The 16,524-nt window shown below is 52.0% G+C and overlaps 1 protein-coding gene across 2 annotated transcripts in view; it reads left to right on the forward strand.

Annotated features, from left to right (window-relative positions):
• The first annotated feature begins 5,804 nt into the window (after positions 1-5,804).
• Rilpl1 (Rab interacting lysosomal protein like 1) overlaps positions 5,805-16,524 on the forward strand; it is a 33,303-nt gene continuing 22,583 nt past the window's right edge. Inside the window, exons 1-2 of one of the 2 annotated variants that reach the window (XM_071616129.1) lie at positions 5,805-6,259; positions 13,267-13,417. In XM_071616129.1, coding sequence (XP_071472230.1) covers positions 5,951-6,259; positions 13,267-13,417 — 460 coding nt within the window. In that variant the 5' untranslated portion in view covers positions 5,805-5,950. The remainder of the gene's footprint in view (positions 6,260-13,266; positions 13,418-16,524) is intronic. The other variant, XM_027921405.2, reaches the window with a different exon arrangement.

Below are 16,524 nucleotides of genomic sequence, written 5' to 3' on the forward strand. Positions count from 1 at the left end.
GTTAGTTAGTTAGTTAGTTAGTTGTAGATGAACACACAGTATCTTTATGTATTTTTATGTGATTCTGAGGATTGGAACCAGTGCTCACACACGTGAGGCAAGTAGTTTACCACTGAGCTACAGCCTCAGCCCCAGTGAGTGTTTTACCTTTAAAAAATTTAAAAGATGCCTGGCACTTTCTCCCTCTCTCACTCTTGCACTCTCCCCCTCTCTCTTTTTCTTTTTTTCTTTCTTTTTGGTACTGGCAATTGAACTCAGGGACAATCCACCACTGAGCCACATCCCCAGCCCAATTTGTATTTTATTTAGAGACAGGGTCTCACTGAGTTGCTTAGCACCTCATATTTGCTGAGGCTGGCTGTGAGCTCACGATCCTCCTGCCTCAGCCTCTGGAGCCACTGGGATTAAAAGTGTGTGCCACTGTGCCCGGCTCATTTTTTTTTTTTTTTTTTTAATTTTAAGACAGGATTTCACTAAATTGCTGAGGTTGGTCTCAAATTTGTGATCCTCTGGCCTCAGCCTCCAGAGTTGCTGGTATTACAGGCCTAAGCATATTAAAAATATTGTTTATTAAAGAGGTGATCTTTGGGCTGGGATTGTGGCTCAGTGGTAGAGTGCTTTCCTAGTATGTGTGAGGCCCTGGGTTCGATCCTCAGCACCACATAAAAATAAATAAATAAAAATAAAACAGGGGGAAGATGGTGGGAACGCCCACCCACTGATGAACCACTAACAAAATGTGGTATGGTCGTGCCATAGAATATTCTTCAACCATAAAAAGGAATAAAGTACTGAGACCGGCTACAACGTGGATGACTTTTAAAGACAGGATGCTCAGCCAAAGAAGCCACACATGTTAATTCCACGTGTTGTATGACTCCGTGCCCAGGACATGTTCAGAATAGCATTCCACAGAGACCGGAAGCAGGTTAGTAGTTACCTAGGGTCGGGAGCAGGGGAGAATGGAAAGTGAGGATTCATGATCATTATCAAGGTTTTCTTTTGAAGCAGGGGTGTGGGGGGTGGGTAATGAAAATCAGAAACCAGAGAGAAATGTTGTCTGTGCATCCTGGTAAAACAACAGGAATCATCTAACAAGAATCATCTAACCTCCCTTTTAGGAGGTTAGGAGGCTGGATCTGTGGCTCAGGGATAGACCACTTGCCTGGCACGTGCAAGGCCCTGGTTTCGGTCATCAGCACCACAGATAAATAAATAAAATAAAAGATCCATTGACTACTAAAAAATATCTTTAAAAAATTCATGTAAAAAAGGAAGAGGTTAGCATCACTCCTGATTTGTATTGAAATAAGAAAACATAAAATGGGGGCCTGGGGCTGCGGTTTAGCAGTAGAGCGCTCTCCTCACACGTGCGAGACCCTGGGTTCGATCCTCAGCATCACATAAAAATAAATAAGTGAAATAAAGGTATTGCGTCCAACTACAACTAAAAAGTAAATTAATAAATATTTTTTAAAAAGCATAATTATGGATTCCTCCTCCAAAAGAAGTGAAAAAAAGAAATGGTAGAACACAAGATCACCAAATAAATTTAATTAAAATCCAATCAAAGCTGGACAAGGTGGCTCATGCCTATAATCCCAGTGACTTAGGAGGCTGAGGCAGGAGGATCGCAAATTCCAGGCCAGCCTCAGCAACGTAGCCAGGCTCTATCTCAAAATTTTAAAAAATCGAAAAAAATAAAAATGGCTGGGGATGTAACTCAGTGATAGAGTGACCCTGAGTTCCATCTCCAGGAACAGAGAGACAGAGACAGAGACACACTAAGGACAAAGAGAGACTAATTATAATAAGTAGATATTATTTGGATTTTTTTCATGGGAATTGAATTCAGGGATGCTCTACCACTGAGCTCATTCCCCAGCCCTTTTTATTTTTTTTATTTTGAGACAGGGTCACACTAAATTGTTGAGGGCCTCACTAAATTGCTGAGGCTGGCTTTGAACTTGTGATCCTCCTGCATCAGCCTCCTCTACCACGGATGTGCGCCACAACACCCAACAACTCCTACAGATTTTGAGAATAAAAATATTAGATTTTCATAGCATTTTATATGGCTGGTACGAATGTGATTTATTTAATAATAACATTTACCCTCTCAATAGGTACATCCCACTGTATAGGAGGGAAAGGTGAGGTGCTGAGAGGTCACATGACCTGCCCGAGGTCACATACCTGGTCAGTGGCAGTGCTAATCGGAATGTGAATAGTGGCTCTGGAGCTTCCCAGCTGGGCCCAACAGCTTCTGTATACGTTTCTTTCTTTCTTTTTTTATTTTTATTTTTATTAGTTATTGATGGACCTTTATTTGTTTGTTTGTTTATATGTGGTGCTGAGAACTGAACCCAGTGCCTCATACTAGGCAAGTGCTCTACCACTGAGCCCCAGCCCCACCCAGCTTCTGTATACGTCTAATCCTTCTCTAAGAACTAAAGTCACCATCTGGGGTCATCTCTGACACTTGCCTCCCCATCTTCTTATTTGTGGGGGGGCAGGTACCAGGGATTGAACTCAGGGGCACCTCCCCAGCCCTATTTTGTATTTTATTTAGAGTTCGCACCCGGCTTGCCTCCCCTTCTTAAAGTAGTTTGCATCCCCTGGTTCTTTTCCTGCTCCCATCCTGAGGGACAGGCTGCCGGCTGGCACAGCGGCTCCTGAATCCTTGTCCTGACCCAGCCGACTCAGTGATCTTTGCTGCCTTGAGGCAAAGCTGCCCCGACTCAGGTGCTCAGGACTCTTCCACTGACCCCGGGCAAAACTGGGTTCAGCTCCCGGTGCTGCGGGACAGGTTACTGGATCTGCTGTAGAGACGGACCATGAGCGTCTCCTCCCCTCAGAACAGAGGGTAACCTTCTCATAATGCCTGGAACCTGTGACGGTGGCCTTGTTTGACAAAAGGCCTTGGCAGATGGATGGATGAAGGACCTTGAGATGAGAAGCTCATCTGGCTACCCAGGTGGGCCCTGAAGCCAGTGGCTGGTACCCGGCAGGAGTAGAGGAGACACACAGAGGAAGGTCAAGTGGGAAGAGGCAGAGTGATGTGGCCACAGAACCCCAGAGCGCCTGGAGCTGCCAGAACTCCAAGGGCTGGGGGTGCGGGGGGGGGGGTGGGGGGCACCGCTGCAGCCTTGGTGGGGAATGTGGCCTTGATGACCCTCCATTTTTTGGAGAGGTACCAGGGATTGAACTCAGGGGCACTCGATCACTGAGCCACTTCCCAGCCCTATTTTGTATTTTATTTAGAGACAGGGTCTCACTGAGTTGCTTAGAGCCTCGCTTTTGCTGAGGCTGGCTTTGAACTCGCAATCCTCCTGCCTCAGCCTCTAGAGCTGCAGGGATCACAGGCATGCACCACCATGACTGGGGGATACTTCCATTTTTTGACTGGTTACCAGAACTGGGAGAGAATAAGTTTCTAAGACGTGAACTTTGAGGCAACTTGTTGCTGTGGAGATAGCTTCCCCTCACCTCCTGGCCTTGGCCTTGGGCAGTGCCATGCCCACCTTGCCCGGGTTGCTCTGAACACAGGTGGCACAGGCTTGGCGGGGTTGGAGGAAGGAGGGGTGTTCTGCACACCCCCAGCCCACACCCCTCAGGCATTCCCTGACTTGCAAGCAGCCTGGCCTCAGTGAAGCTGCTAACTACTCGGGAGCCTGGGCTTCCTCACTGGTACATAACCACCCCCCTAGGGTGCTCTAAGGCAGCAGTTCCCAAGCTCTCTGGTGTCAGGACTCCTTTATGCTCCTGAAAACTGTCGAAGAGGCTGGAGGGGCGCTCAGTGGTCCTGTGCCAAACAAACAAACAAAAAAATCCCACCAAACTGAAGGCCCTAAAAAGCTTTTGTTAGGTAGATTATAAATAAAGTATATATATGTGTGTGTGTGTGTGTGTGTGTAATATATATACATTTGTTCAAGGGATTGAATCCAGGGGCGCTCTACCACTGCGCTACATCCCGGCCCTTTTGATTTTGTATTTTGACAGGGTCTCACTAAATTGCTGAGGTTGGCCTCAAGCTTGTGATCCTCTTGCCTCAGCCTCCTGATTTGCTGTGATTATAGGCAGGCGCCACCATGTCCAGCATGTTTTATGTTTTCTACAAGTCTGTACCAGGTCCAGCTCATCAGGAGGGCACTGGACCCTTGGGTCTGCTCTGGCACCTGTCTGCTGGGCTCTGTTTGGTATTTATCTATATGAAGAACATCCAGCCTCAGGCAGTTATCTGCTGGGAAAAGGGACAACTTCATTGAGACCTTTGGCTACTGTGGACCCCTGGCAGGCCTCGAGCCACAATGAGAACCCATAGAATAAGGATTTAACCAGGTGACATCTGTATAGCACAAAATAATGCTTGGCACATGGTAAATATTATAATATATATAATATATATATATATATATATATATATATATATATATATATATATATATATACATACATACATATATATTATTTAGCACTACATATTTTTTAGCTAAATGTAAAGCAAATACTCAATAAGTTTTAAACTTTAAAACATTATCTTTTTTTTTACATTTTTCAGTGCTGGGGATTGAACTAGGGTCTTGCATATATTTGTGATCTTGAGCCACACACCCCCCACACCTTTTAAAATTTTTTTCCTAATAAATATGTTCCAGGTAGGGGTGGGATTTATGGCTATAGGGTCTTGAGATTTATGTTCTCAAGGACTAAGGACCCCACCGCCTGAGCGTGAGGGCTAATCTGTAGCCAGAGTGTCACAACTCCGGATTCTGAGAGCAATTTAGATGGGGGCCACATGGCGGGATTCCAGGGGCCCTTATATAACCAAGCGTGTTCAGAAAAGGCTCTCCCGGGTGGGTTGGGGTCTGATAGACAAGTGGACTTAGCAAGGCCCAAAGGAGAGGCGACTTGGGACAAGAAATCTCTGCTCTCAGATTCAAACCCCGGCCTCTCCTTCACGGTGGAGTGGTGTCTCAGTCACCAGGAGCCGCTAATGGTGTGGATCGGCGGGCGGGGCAGCCCCGTGGCCTTGGGGACGGAGGACCCCGCGCTCCACTGCCCCTCTCCGGGGTCAGTCGACTGGAGCGCGGCACGGCGCCGCCCGGTCCTGCTGGCGACGGAGCAGCGGGAGGGTCTGCGGCCGGGGTCCGCACTCTCTTTCCCGGCTGAGCCGCATCCCGGAGCCCACCTTCTGACCCCGCCGCTCCTCCCTAAGGCGGACGTCCCCCGCCCTCCAGCAGCGAGTCGGGCCCGAGACAGGCGGCGCCCGCCACCCGCTCTCCTCCGGGCCAGCCTCGACCCCTCCCGGCGGCGGGTGGAGGAGGAGCCAGGGCCGCGCCGGAGCAGCTAGCGGCGCGTCCGGGCGCGGGGGCTGCGGCGGGGCTGCGGTGGGGCGGCTTAGCGCGGGGAGGTTCGGGGAGGCTCGGCTCGGGGAGGCGCGGGAGGCGCCGGGAGGCGCGGGCCCGCGGCGCGCCCGGGGCGCAGGAGGGCGGCGCGCCCCTCGCCAGGCCGGGGCCGGGGCGGGGCTCGCGGCATCCCGAGGGGAGCGGCCACCGGGCCGCGCCCGCGCCGCCAAAGTTTCCCGGAGGGGCCGCGCCGCCCTTCCTCCGGGCGCGGGCGGGGGCGCGCCGCGGGACTAGTGCCTCCATTGCCCAACTCGCTTCCCAACTTGGGAGGCGCCGGCCTGCGCACGCGCGCGCCTTCCTCCTCCTCGTCCTCGTCCTCCTCCCGCGGGAGCCGGCCGCGCGGCGCCCAGACCCGCCGCCGGGCGCTGACCTCGGGCTCGCGCAGCCCCCGCCCGCGCCCGCCCGCGCCCCCGGGGCGCCCTGGCCGCTGGCCCCTGCGCGCGGCCGGCTCGGCGCGGGGTGGGCCCGGCCGGCGCTGCCCGCGATCGCCGCAAGTTTGCGAGTTGCACTAGTTGGCGGGCGGAGAGGCCCGAACAGCCATGGAGGAGGAGCGGGGGTCGCCGCTGGCGGCCGAGTCGGCGCTGGAGAAGAACGTGGCCGAGCTGACCGTCATGGACGTGTACGACATCGCGTCGCTCGTGGGCCATGAGTTCGAGCGGGTCATTGACCAGCACGGCTGCGAGGCCATCGCGCGCCTCATGCCCAAGGTCGTGAGGGTCCTGGAGATCCTGGAGGTGCTGGTCAGTCGCCACCACGTCGCTCCCGAGCTGGACGAGCTGCGCCTCGAGTTGGACCGCCTGCGCCTGGAGAGGATGGACCGCATCGAGAAGGAGCGCAAGCACCAGAAGGTGGGCAGTGGCCTCAGTCTGCCCACCTGGGCAGTGGGGCTCTGGGACCCAAGGACCCTTCAGCCTCCGGCAACTGCAGGTGGCCGTGGATGTGTATGTGTGACAGGGACTAGAGTAAGGAAAGGCAATTTCCTCTCATTCTTAGTCTGAAAGGTCTGCCAGGAGCGTCCAGGGCTGAGGTTGTGGCAGGAAACATCCAGTCCGTCCTGGATGAGGGAGGGAGGCCCCTGACCCTCTCTACCCAGTCATGGGCAGTCGGCATGTACCACCAGTAGGTTAAGAGCACTTCTCTAGAGTCAGACCTGAGTTCCAGTGCCACCTTCACCTGCTTAATAGCTCTGTGACCTTGGGTAAGTTGCTGAACCTCTCTATGCTTTGTTGCCTCATCTGTCAAATAATAATCAAAATAGAATCCACCATTCTTATTAAAGGTGATGATGTAGATAAAGTACTTGGATATTATTCTCTTCCACAAATTAATGTCCCCTGCCCTTCAGTGTGACCCTAGAAGACCTTACACCACTCACACCAGTCCCCTTTTTTATTCTACCTCAAGTTCCCCCAGAGCAGAGATGTGTGACCTCTTAACCACTAAGCCCTCAGCCTCTGGGCTTATATTTGCAACTTTCTTCCCAACGTTCCCTTAGTTTATTAACCTGTATTCCGAAGTGCTCTCCCTGCCTTGATTTTATCTTGAATCCTTACAGAACTCTATGAGGTAGGACTTCATTTTACAGATGAGGAAACAGAGGGTCAGAGTGCAGGAGGGATTTGTCCCGTTAGCCATGAGAGAGTCCCAGGCCTAGAGGAGGTAATCCCAGTGTCTCTTCCCCACTCTGCTGGAATTGGGGGAAGGGGATGCTCCAAGGTCTAGCCTCTGCCCTGGGAGCCAGAGCCTTTTTAAATCGGGGCCTCCTCACTGTCCAGACGAGGTGCCTGAGGAAAAGGAAGTGGGAGACATGTGGTTTCCTGCCCTAACCTCAGGCCTGGAGCGCCTGGCAGACCCTTCAGACCGAGAATGAGAGGAAACCGCCTTTCCCTGGGGGATCAGGATCTGGGTGCCAAGCAGGCTCTGGCTTGCTGAGTGGCCTCAGGAAGTTCAGTTGGCCTCTCTGAACCTCTCTGGCAGGCCATCATCTCATCTATGCTGTGATGAATCTGTGTGTTTTCAAGGAAAATGGCCACAGCTGGGTATGCTGCCTAGACCTGAGGGCAGGTCCGATGGTGGGTGAAGACCACTTGCTCCAGGGCTCACATGGGGATCCTATACCCTGGGGCCAGGAAGAAATTGGAGCTCCTAAGAGTTGGGAGACCAAGGTCACACTGGGAACTTGGACATGCCCAAGTCCTATAATTAATTTCAAGATTCCTAGGAGCAGGGACTTTGGAGCTAGATAGCCCGGTTTCAAATCCCAGCACTCACAGGCTATGTGATCGTGGGCAAATCCCCTAACCACTTTGTGCCTCAGTTTCCTCAGCTGTGAAGTGGGGTAACCATGGCCCCCAGCCTGTAATGGGGGTTAATATGCACAGAGGGCTAGGGCCGGAGCCTGCCCAGGAGGGGCTAGGCAGTGGGAGCTTCAGGTCTGAACCCTCGCCTAGGTGCCCACAGGATGATATCGGGGACCCCCGACCCCAGACACCTCTGCTCCTGCCCCGGCACCTCCTCCCTGCCAGGGCCTGGGAGGGAAGGGACTGGCAATCTCCCAGGAAGCTGGCTTTATTTTCAGGGCCTGCAGGGCTCAGCCCAGGTCCCACAGAAGTCCTGGGGCGCCTCCGCCCCCACCCCAGCTCTTTGGTTCTGCCCCTGCTGGCCTGGGAGGCAGGCACCCGGAGGTCACCAGGCCACCTGCACTTGTTGCTTCTGGAATGCGGTCAGCGCCCCAGCTCTGGACGTCCAGGGCCCAGGCTTGTTTGTAAACAGGGAGTCACAGCTGCCCGCCTGCCCAGCCCAGGCCTCTGCACTTGCTATTCTTGGAGGAGGGAGAGACTCCTCTGATGTTTCTTCTGCAGCTTTGATGATTCTTCAAGGTGCTGTTTCCACAAGAATCTTGTTAGTGAGCGTTGGTATGTCCTGTCCTCCCCCCTCCTCCTTTCCTTCCCTCCCCCGACCAGCCAGCCAGTCTGACTGCAGGGAAGCCTGCGCCCCTCCACCCACAGACACCTGGGCTCACTCAGTCAGCCCAGGCCACAGACCTGTTCTGTTCTCTCCTTACTCAGTCTGCAACACTGTTGATGGGCCACGGCGTGCAGGGTGCTCTCCTCAGTGATGCAGAGCAGAGAAAAACTGGGTCTCACGTCAGGCAGCAGGAGGGTGATGGGGATGACAGAAGACAGGGGAAACAGGCTGTCTTTAGAAAACAGTGTGGATGCAAAGGCCCAGACATGAGCAGTGCCTGCCCGCATTCAACACAGGTGTTTCTTGAGCACCTACTATGAGCCAGGCACTATTCTGGGCACTGGGGAGGCTGCAGTGACCATGACAGATGAAGGTTTAGTCTGGTGGCCCTGGCCTTTTAGCTCATAGAAATAGAATGTGGCAGCCAGGCAGGGGGGTGCACACCTGTGATCCCAGCAACTTGGGAAGCTGAGGCAGGAAGATTGCAAGTTGGAGGCCAGCCTTAGCAACTCAGTGAGGCCCTGTCTCAAAATAAAAATCAAAAGAACTGTGGAGGGGGGAGGCTCCGGCTTTAGCTCAGTGGCCAAGCACTTGCCTACCACATGTGAGGCCCTGGGTTTGATCCTTAGCATCACATAAAAATAAATAAAATAAAAATAAAGGCAGGCTGTCCATCTGTAACTACCAGAAAAAAAAAAATGGGACTGGGGACAGAGCTCCATGGTGAAGCACCCCTGGGCTCCATCCTCAGTACCCCCCCAAAAAAAAGACAGAATTTGGCAGACTGGGGATGTGGCTCCGTGGTAGAGCACTTGCCTGGCGTGCATGAGGCCCTGGGTTTGATTTTCAGCACCATTAAAACAAAAACAAAAAAAAAAAAAAAGGAAAGAAAGAAGGATATAGACTGTGCCTGGCTGTGGTAGTAGAAAGAGACGAGGGGAAATTTGATGCACCTTCTAGAGCCTGGTATATCTGGAGTATTTTCATGCCGACATATATTCAGTGTGAAAGTTGTTCATGAGATACTTCTGCGATCTTTTCTTCCTGTGCATTGTTGAAATCTGATGTGTGCTTGACCCCCTCTGCGTGTTTCAGTACAGATCAGCCACATCTCGAGGCTCTACGGCCACGGAGACCTGTGGATACTCTGTGGGATGGTACAATTCTAACGTGAGAAGGTGGATTTTTTTAAATTTTATTTTTGGTACTGTGGATGGAACCCAGGGGCACTTTACTAATCAGCTCCATTTCCAGCCCTTTTTATTTTGAGACAGGGTTTTACTAAGTTACCCTAGCTGGTCCCAAACCTGTGATCCTCCTGCCTTGGCCTCCTGAGTAGATGGGGTTATAGGAGAGTGGCACATGGCTAAGAAGTACATTTTTTTTTTAATATATTTTTTTTTAGTTGTCAATGGACCTTTATTTATTTATTTTTATATTGTTCGGTGCTGAGATTCAAACCCAGTGCCTCACACATGCTAGGCAAGTGTTCTACCACTGAGCTATAACCCCAGCCCAGGAAGTAAATTTAAAAATAATAATAATCAGGTTGTGATTAAGTGACACAAAGAAAATAAAACAATGAGATGTGAAAGGGACTGGCTGGTGGAGGTATACCAGCTGGGGAGACAGGAAGTCTTCTCCAAGGAGGTGCCCTCTGAACTGAGATCCAAGTGCAATGTAGGAGCCAGCCACAGAGAGCTCTGGGGGAAGCTTCCAGGTTGAAGACATAGCAAGTGCCAAGGTCCTGAGGTAGAAGTGCATGTGGCTCTGTAAGGAGCACAAATAAGACCAGTGTGGAGGAACAGAGGGAGTGGAAAACGGGAATGGGAGAGGAGGTAGGGAGGTGCTGGCCCTTGTAGGCTGGAGAAGGGGTTTCAGGATGGTTGGGGCTGAGAGAAGTCCAAGAACTTCATGAGTCAGCAGTAACTCCCTGCAGCAGCCTTTTCCGCTGTGTGAGGCAGGATTAAATTCCCCCTGGTCCGCCCAGAGGCAAGAACCTGCTCTCTACACTGACCTCAGCTCACTGGGAGAAGGGAGCAGAAGAAGAGAAAGTTGACATCTGTCTTCATCTCCGGTGGGCAGGAGGAGGGTCTCAAAATAAAAGAGGCTGCGGATGTGGCTCAGTGGTAAAGCACCTCGGGTTCAATCCCTGGTACCACAAAATAAAAATAAACACCACAGCTAACCCCTCCCCCCAAAAAACAGCCTAAATTTATTATGCGCTGCTGGACTGAGCCATCTTATGAACACACGTGGATACAATGTGATACAGTGTTGTGGATCCCCTTGATACTGTCCATGTGGATAGTTCTGGATACAGTTCTGCAGTGGGGAAGTCAGGATTGGGCCTCACTGGGTTGAGATCCAGGAGTCCGGGCCCAGGGCGCGGCTCAGGGGTAGAGCACAAGGTTAGCCCACGCCAGGCCTGGGTTTGATCCCCGGCACCACCCGCACAAAAAAATGATGATGATGATGATAAAGTAAAACCAAGGCATAAGAAGGCTGCCTTCCTCCGGGAGGCTCTAGAGGCCAATTCTCTCCTTTACCATGTCCAGTCTCAGGACCCCGGCTGCACGCACCCCATCTTCACAGCCAGCATGGCAGCATCTTCTGATCTAACTTAGATCTCTGTTTCGAGGCTGTGTGGCCTCTAACTCTGACCCCGGCTCCCCTTCCTCCCTCTTATGAGGACCCTGTGATTTCACAGGCCCACTCTGATCACGCAGGACCATCCCCCCAATCCCAAGACCCTTAACTTTGCCCGGCACAGTGGCGCCCACCTGTAATCCCAGTGGCTCAGGAGGCTGAGGCAGGAGGATCGCAAGTTCAAAGCCAGCCTCAGCAACTTAGTGAGGCCCTAAGCAACCTAGCGAGACCCTGTCTCTAAATAAATATAAAAAGGGCTGGGGATGTGGCTCAGTGGTGAAGTGTAGTTATCCCCTCTTGTCTCCCCAGTGCCAAGGCTTTCCGAGGGAGGAGATGGGACTGGGGAGCGCATCTGGGCCTTGCATGGCTTGTGGCCGATGGCAGGGGGAGCAGGGTCAGCAGGACCTGCTGGGGCAAGGCACTGTTTCCAGCCTCTGCAGGGAGTGACCACTTAATCCTCACAAGAACCTGTCTCCTGGGCACCCAAGCGTTAGATTGCCCACGACCAGCTAGTGAGTAGCAGAAACAGGACTCAAACTTGAGCAACAGACCCCAGGATCTGAGCCCCTAACCTCACTTGCATCTGACAGCTGCAAGGGTGCTTTGTGACTAGCTTATGCTTTTACCAAACTCCTCTTTTTTGAAGCTTTATTGAGTGTGATTCACATACAACTCACCTATTGAAAGTGCACCACTCAGAGGTTGCCAGTGTATTCAGAGCTGTGCACGTCGTTACAGTCAATTTTAGAACATTTTCATCACCGCAAAAAGAAAACACACACCCATGACAGTCACTCCTCGTCCTGCATCCCCGGAGCTGTGGCGCTAGAGGCCACCAATGTGCCTTCTGACTTTGGGGATCTACTTATTCTAGACATTTCATAGAAATAAGACCATGAAAGCCTATTGTGGTGGCCCACACCTGTAATCCCAGCACCTTGGGAGGCTGAGGCAGGAGGATTGCAAGTTTGAGGCCAGCCTCAGCAACTTGGCGAAACCCTGTCTCAAAAAGCAAAAGGAGCTGGGGATGTGACTCATGATATAGTGCCCCTGGGGTCAGTCCCCAGTATCAAAAGAACAGAAAGGACATGAGCTCGTGTAGCACCAGCCTGTTTGTGTCCATGCAGTATTTCACGTTTGAATACACCCCATTTTTTTTTTAACCTGCTCATCAGTTGATGGACAGAGGTTGTTTCTACCTCAGGCTGCCACACACGTCCACACCCACGTGTGTTGGTGTGGACGTGTGTCTTCGTGGCTCCTGGGGCGGCTGGGGCCCCTCTATGTTGGCCGCGCTGGGAGCAGCCAAGCCACTCAACCAACTGAGTGCTTGCTATTCCTGTCCCATCAGCCACGCGTCTGAGCTCCCATTTCACATCCTTGTTACCATTTGCGATTATCTGTGGTTTTGGTTACAGTCATCCACAAAATACTCTTTTTGTTGTTATTTGAGGTTCTGGGGATTGAACTCGGTCACTTTACTGTTGAGCCACATCCCCAGCCCTTTTATATTTTTTTATGTGTGTGTGTCTACTTTTTTAATGAATTTTTTTAATTGTAGATGGACACAATACCTTTATTTTATTTATTTATTTTTATGGGATACTTAGAATCAAACCCAGCCCCTCACGCTTGCTAGGCAAGCTCTCTACCACTGAGCCACACCCCAGCCCCCATAGTTTAAGACAGTAACACAGAATATTCTCTGATTCGTGGAGCCCGATGTATGCCTGCTAAGTTGCAGAGGCTGGCCTCTAACTGTGATCCTCTTGCCTCAGCCTCCTGAGTAGCTGGGATACAGGCACATGCAGTTGTGCCCAGCCACAGAATCCTTTCAATGGACTGATCTTGTTTCTCCTCACATCTGCCTGTATGTTTTGGTTCCCAAATGAGAGAATTGGTGCCTCTGAGTGGCTTATTGAGTTGCTCCAGAGGCCTGAAGAGAAACTCTGGGCCAGTGGCCCTGGCAGCCTGGGCCTTCCCAGGGTCTTCCCCACTCCCAGAGGTGGTTGGGACCTGTGGCCCCGGGTGATCACTGAAGAGCAGTTCCAGCTGGGCCCAGGGGCCAGGTGCCTGTGGGGTGGCTGTGGCCTTTCCCATCCTTCTGCCCAAGGCCTGGGTCTCATGGGGGTTGGGGTGGCCCAGAGTCCCAGCCACCTGAGATTCTCCCTGTGGGCAGTGGGGGTAAGGCCACTGCCCTGGGCATGCTGTGACCGCACCGCCGTCCCTGCCCTGGCAGGAGCTGGAGCTGGTGGAGGACGTGTGGCGGGGGGAGGCGCAGGACCTGCTGTCCCAGATCGCCCAGCTGCAGGAGGAGAACAAGCAGCTCATGACCAACCTCTCCCACAAGGACGTCAGCTTCTCCGAGGAGGAGTTCCAGAAGCATGAAGGTAAGAGGGCCGCCCGGGCGAGGGGGACTGTCCTGCGGCACTGCTGCCCGCGTCCTGGTGCCACATTGACTCTCACCCCTGCTCTGCGAGAAGCTGGGGAGCCCGGGTTGGCAGATGGTGACACAGGTTTGCTTAGCAGGCTGCCCCCGGTTCCCTCCCTGCCCTGGGACACCTTAGACAGGACAGAGACCCTGCCCTCCTGAAGGAGGAGATGGTTGATGAGCACGTGGACCGACAGTGGCTTGATTCCAGAGGCCAGCAGCACCATAGAGGAGCTGACCAGGGTGCACGGTAGTGACCTGAGGCTTCTTTAGAGACCGAGGCTGTCACAGTTGAGCCTAGTGAGGTGACAGTGTGAGCCCTGCAAGTACCTCGCAAGAAGCAAGTAGCACAGAGGCCCCGGGGCAAGAGTGAGAGACCCGGGAGGCTGGGGTGGGGTACAAGAAGACCCAGGCCAGGGTGGCTGAAGATGAGGTCAGGGCCAGCAGGGGTCAGATCACACGGCCCCTTAGACAAAGCTGTGGTCTCTGGAAAGAGATTTGAGGCTCTTATAGGGGGCAACTAGGGACAGCAGCCCAGGCCTGACTGGCACTGGGTCCACTCCACTGTCACATCCTATGAACAGCTACCCAGAACCTTCACGCCAGCCCTCTGCTGCTGTTGGGATACAAGGACGGACAATGGGTCTGAGCTGGGCCTCCTAAGCCCCCTCTGTCCTGTACTGGCCAACAGCTCTTCCCCTGCAAATCAGAGCTACCTCTGACTTCCACCTTGAGGGATCTCAGAATCATCTCTTTAGCCTGAGAAAACCCCTGGGGTCAGCCGGGCACAGGTCTGTAATCCCAGCTGTTTGGGAGGCTGAGACAGAAGGATCAAAATTTCAAGGCCAGCTTCAGCAACTTAGTGGGATCCTAAGCAACTAGTAAGACCCTGTCTCAAAATAAAAGATAAAAGGAGCTGGGGATACAGCTCAGTGGTGAATGCCCCTGGGTTCGATCCCCAGTACCAAAAATGTGTGGTGGCTCAGTGGTGGAGTGCATGCCTGGCGTGGGTGAGGTCCTAGGTTTCGTCCCCAGTGACACACACACAAAGACATGGATTTTATTAGTTACAGAGATTGAGTAAAATGCTGGGAAATGACACTCCAAGGGAAAGCCGTGGAGCGGTATGAATGTAAGAAAAATTTATTTGGGAGCTGGGGTTGTGGCTCAGTGATAGAGTGCTTGCCTTGCACAGGTGAGGCACTGGGTTCCATCCTCAGCACCACATAAAAATAAATCAATAAAATAAAGGTATTTGTCCATCTACAATTAAAAAAAGAAAAGAAAAATGTATTTTAAGGCAAAAACACTATTAAAGGGTTACTTCAATGATGATAAAAAATTCAGTGTTCTAGGACGATCTGGTGATTTCCAAATTTGTATGCACTTAATAATTCATCCTAAAAGCATATTTTTAGCCAGGTATGGTGGCTGTGCCTGTAATCCCAGCTTCTTAGGAGGCTGAAACAGCAGGATCACAAGTTCAGAGCCAGCCTTAGCAATTTAAAGAGACCCTAAGCAACCTATTGAGACCCTGTCTCAAAATAAAAAATAAGGGTTGGGACTGGGGCTCAGCAGTAGCACGCTTGCCTGGCACGTGGGAGGCACTGGGTTCGATTCTCAGTACCACATATAAACAAATAAAATAAAGGTCTATCAACAAGATATATATATATAAATTAAATACAAGCAGTCAAATTAATATATATTTTTTAAAGAAATAAAAATAAAAAAGGATTGGGGATGTGGCTCAGTAGTTAAGCAATCCTGGGTTCAATTCCCAGAAACAAAAAATATATATGCACATACCTACATATATATCCATATTTTAAAAGTGGACAGAAGTATGTCCAAAGCAGGCCGATTCAGTTCTCAGATCCGCAGGCAGGTGCCTCAGCAGGGGATGCTTGGCCATGCGGGAACTAAGTTGTACTTATCCAAGGGACCTGATGCAATATTCTTGCCTATGACATTTCTGAGGGCACACAGAGGCCTCTGCCTATGACCTGGGAACTGTCCTGCCTGCCCCCCTGAAGCTGCAGAGGCTCAAGGGCCTGGGCCAGGGGCCTGAAAGCATAGTTCTGAGCTGCCCCTCAGCTGAGTTCCATCTGCTGCAGCATGGGGAGCTTCGCTCTGTCCCCACAGCCTCCTGTCCCTGTGGCCTCCTGTTCCCTGCTGGGCTTGTCAGGAAGCAGCTGACATGTGCAATCTGAGGTGCTCCTACGTGGCTCCTGCCAGGCTGCAGCCATGAGTAGAGAGGCTGTAGAGAGGTCGTGGAGAGGCCGAGAGGCTGTGCAGGTGCCGGGCAGGTGGTCTCCCTCCTCCTGCTGAAGTCCCTCAGAGAAGGAACGGGGAGACCATCGGGCTGCACCTTGTGCCAGCTGTGACTCTGGGCAGAGGCTTGGGCACGCTGATGATTTAGGGGTACAGCTGTTTGAATCCTGGGGAGGTGGGGGTTTCTCAGGGGAGCCTTCCAGGCAGCCAGCATGGCTTTCTCAGCTCCTAGCATGGGGCGCCCCATTTCTCAGAGCTACCTGGGGGGTCTCCTCTCTCCCACTTTCTGGAAGCATCCAGATGATAGAACACTTCCTTCCTGTGATCTCAGCTTCTCAAGAGGCTGAGGCAGGAGGATTGCAAGTTCAGGACCAGCCTGGGTAACTTAGTGAGACCCTGTCTCAAAACAGGCTGGGGATGTAGCTCAGTGGTGGAACACCTGGGGTTCAGTTTCCACTGTAAAAAAAACAAGAAAGTTATTTCTTAGCCGGGCACAGTGGTGCAGACCTGTAGTCCCAGCTTCTCAGGAGGCTGAGGCAGGAGGAGGATCACCAACTCAAAGTCAGCCTCAGCAATTTAGCGAGGCCCTAAGCAACTCAGTGACACCCTGTCTCTAAATAAAATACAAGAAAGGGCTGGGGATGTGGCTCAGTGGTTAAGCACCCCTGGGTTCCATCCCCAGTACCAAAAAAGAAAAAAGAAAGCACTTCTTTGCCTGTTTTTGGAATCCATCTTGTCATTTAGAAAGCAGGGAGTAAAAATGACTCGTCAGCACCCAGGGAGTGAATTACA

Source organism: Marmota flaviventris, chromosome 1 (assembly GCF_047511675.1).
Source record: "Marmota flaviventris isolate mMarFla1 chromosome 1, mMarFla1.hap1, whole genome shotgun sequence".
NCBI classification, from domain to species: Eukaryota; Metazoa; Chordata; class Mammalia; order Rodentia; family Sciuridae; genus Marmota; species Marmota flaviventris.